This window comes from Empidonax traillii, unplaced genomic scaffold (genome assembly GCF_003031625.1).
Source record: "Empidonax traillii isolate 1590-97213 ecotype Southwest subspecies unplaced genomic scaffold, ASM303162v1 scaffold4419:size9643, whole genome shotgun sequence".
In the NCBI taxonomy this organism is placed as follows: Eukaryota; Metazoa; Chordata; class Aves; order Passeriformes; family Tyrannidae; genus Empidonax; species Empidonax traillii.
Genome location: NW_020959612.1, coordinates 1 through 2,589, shown reverse-complemented (window position 1 = coordinate 2,589; position 2,589 = coordinate 1). Strand labels below are relative to the sequence as shown.

Below are 2,589 nucleotides of genomic sequence, written 5' to 3'. Positions count from 1 at the left end.
GGGTGACCCCTTGGTGGACCTTCTTGGCCTTGGTGACCTCTTGGGGTCAACCAAGCCCTGGTTGGGCTGGGTGACCCCTTGGTGGACCTTCTTGGCCTTGGTGACCTCTTGGGGTCAACCAAGCCCTGGTTGGGTTGGCCAAGCCCTTGGTGGACCCTCTTGGGGTCAACTAAGCCCTGGTTGGGTTGGGTGACCTCCCACTCCAAAAACCCCCCCAAAACCCCCCCCAACCCCCCCCCCCCCAAGCTGTGGGTACCTGGCAGGAGTCCTGTCCGCCGGCGACGTTGCCGGCGCAGATCATGTTGGGGGTGATGGAGCCGGGGTAGAAGTCCTGGCACTCGGCGGGCGAGAAGAGGGTGACGTTGACGCACTGCAGGACCTCGGGGTACGTCACTTTGGGGGGACACAAAGAAAGGGAAAGGGCTTTGGGGATCGTCCTAAAAAAATTCGGGGGGTTTGGGATCAAATTTGTCCCCAAAAATCGACACCAAATTCCATCCTGGGACAATTTGGGGACACAGAAAGAGGGAAAGGACTTTGGGGATCGTCCCCAAAAAAATTTGGGGGGGATTTGGGACCATCCCAAAGAAATTTTGGGGGGTTTGGGATCAAATTTGTCCCCAAAAAATCCATCCTGGGACAATTTGGGGACACAAAGAGAGAGAAAGAGAAGTTTGGGGATCGTCCCCAAAAAAATTCGGAGGGGGGTTGGGATCAAATTTGTCCCAAAAATCGACACCAAAATCCATCCTGGGACAATTTGGGGACACAGAAAGACAGAGGGAAAATTTGGATCATCCCCCCAAAAAATTTGGGGGGGATTTGGGATCACCCCCCAAAAATTTGGGGGGTTTGGGATCAAATTTGTCCCCAAAAATCGACACCAAATTCCATCCTGGGACAATTTGGGGACACAGAAAGAGGGAAAGGACTTTGGGGATCGTCCCCAAAAAAATTTGGGGGGGATTTGGGATCATCCCAAAGAAATTTTGGGGGGTTTGGGATCAAATTTGTCCCCAAAAAAAATCCAATCTGGGAGAGGTCAAGGATGGGAAGGGGAATTTTTTTTGGGGGGGAGGGGAAGGGGGTCGGGTGGTTGGGAGGGGACACGGAAGATCAGGAGGTGACCAGGAGGTGACCAGATGACCCAGATGACCACAAGATGACCCAAATGACCATGAGTCAACCCAGATGACCACGAGGTCACCAGATGACCACGAGGTGACCAGATGCCCACGAGGTGACCCAAATGACCACAAGGTGACCCAGATGACCACGAGGTGACCCAGGTGACCATGAGGTGACCCAAATGACCACGAGGTGACCAGATGACCACGAGATGACCAGATGAGAACCCAGATGACCAAGAGAAGACACAGATGACCATGAGTCAACCCAGATGACCATGAGGTGACCAGATGACCACAAACCAAGCAGGTGAGAACCCAGATGACCATGAGGTGACCCAGATGACCACGAGATGACCATGAAAAGACCCAGATGACCATGAGGTGACCCAGGTGACCACGAGGTGACCCAGGTGACCATGAGGTGACCCAAATGACCACGAGGTGACCAGATGACCACGAGATGACCAGATGAGAACCCAGATGACCAAGAGAAGACACAGATGACCATGAGTCAACCCAGATGACCACGAGGTGACCAGATGACCACGAGGTGACCCAGGTGACCACAAGGTGACCCAGATGACCACGAGGTGACCAGATGACCACAAGGTGACCATGAGCCAACCCAGATGACCAAGAAAGGACCCAGACGAGCAGAAGGTCACCAGATGACCACGAGGTGACCCAGATGACCACCAGGTGACCCAGATGACCACAAGGTGACCACGAGCCGACCCAGATGACCACGAGATGACCCAAATGACCACGAGGTGACCCAGACGACCACGAGGTGACCCAGATGACCACAAGGTGACCCAGATGACCACAGGGTGACCACGAGCCGACCCAGATGACCACGAGATGACCCAAATGACCACGAGGTGACCCAGACGACCACGAGGTGACCCAGATGACCACGAGATGACCAGATGAGAACCCAGATGACCACGAGGTGACCCAGACGACCACGAGGTGACCCAGACGACCACAAGGTGACCCAGATGACCACAGGGTGACCATGAGCCAACCCAGATGACCATGAGGTGACCCAGATGACCACAAGGTGACCACGAGCCGACCCAGATGACCACGAGGTGACCCAAATGACCACAAGGCAACCAGGTGAGGACCCAGATGACCAAGTGACCACGAACCAACCCAGATGACCATGAGGTGACCCAGATGACCACGAGGTCACCAGATGACCATGAGGTGACCCAAATGACCACGAGGTGACCCAGATGACCACGAGATGACCCAGCTGCCCCCCCCCCCTCACCTTACCTTCCGGCGAGGTGGTGGCCCCCCATCCCGAGGTGGTGCAGGCCGTGCCGGGCCTGGGCAGGCAGGAGGCCACGGGGATGGGCCGGACGCGGTCCGAGAGGGCGGCCGGGGTCAGCAGCTTGAGGAGCATGATGTCGTTGTCCTTGGAGGAGGAGTTGTAGCCCGGGTGGGCCAC

At 56.2% G+C, this 2,589-nt stretch overlaps 1 protein-coding gene across 1 annotated transcript; it reads right to left on the bottom strand.

The window, feature by feature from the left end:
- Nucleotides 1-256: 256 nt before the first annotated feature.
- LOC114072907 (trypsin-like) lies at nt 257-2,586 on the bottom strand (the record flags this gene model as incomplete). Its single annotated transcript, XM_027910728.1, has 2 exons — nt 257-393; nt 2,415-2,586. Coding segments are annotated over 2 exons (309 nt in total), but the record flags the coding sequence as incomplete, so codon positions are not given.
- Nucleotides 2,587-2,589: the final 3 nt, after the last annotated feature.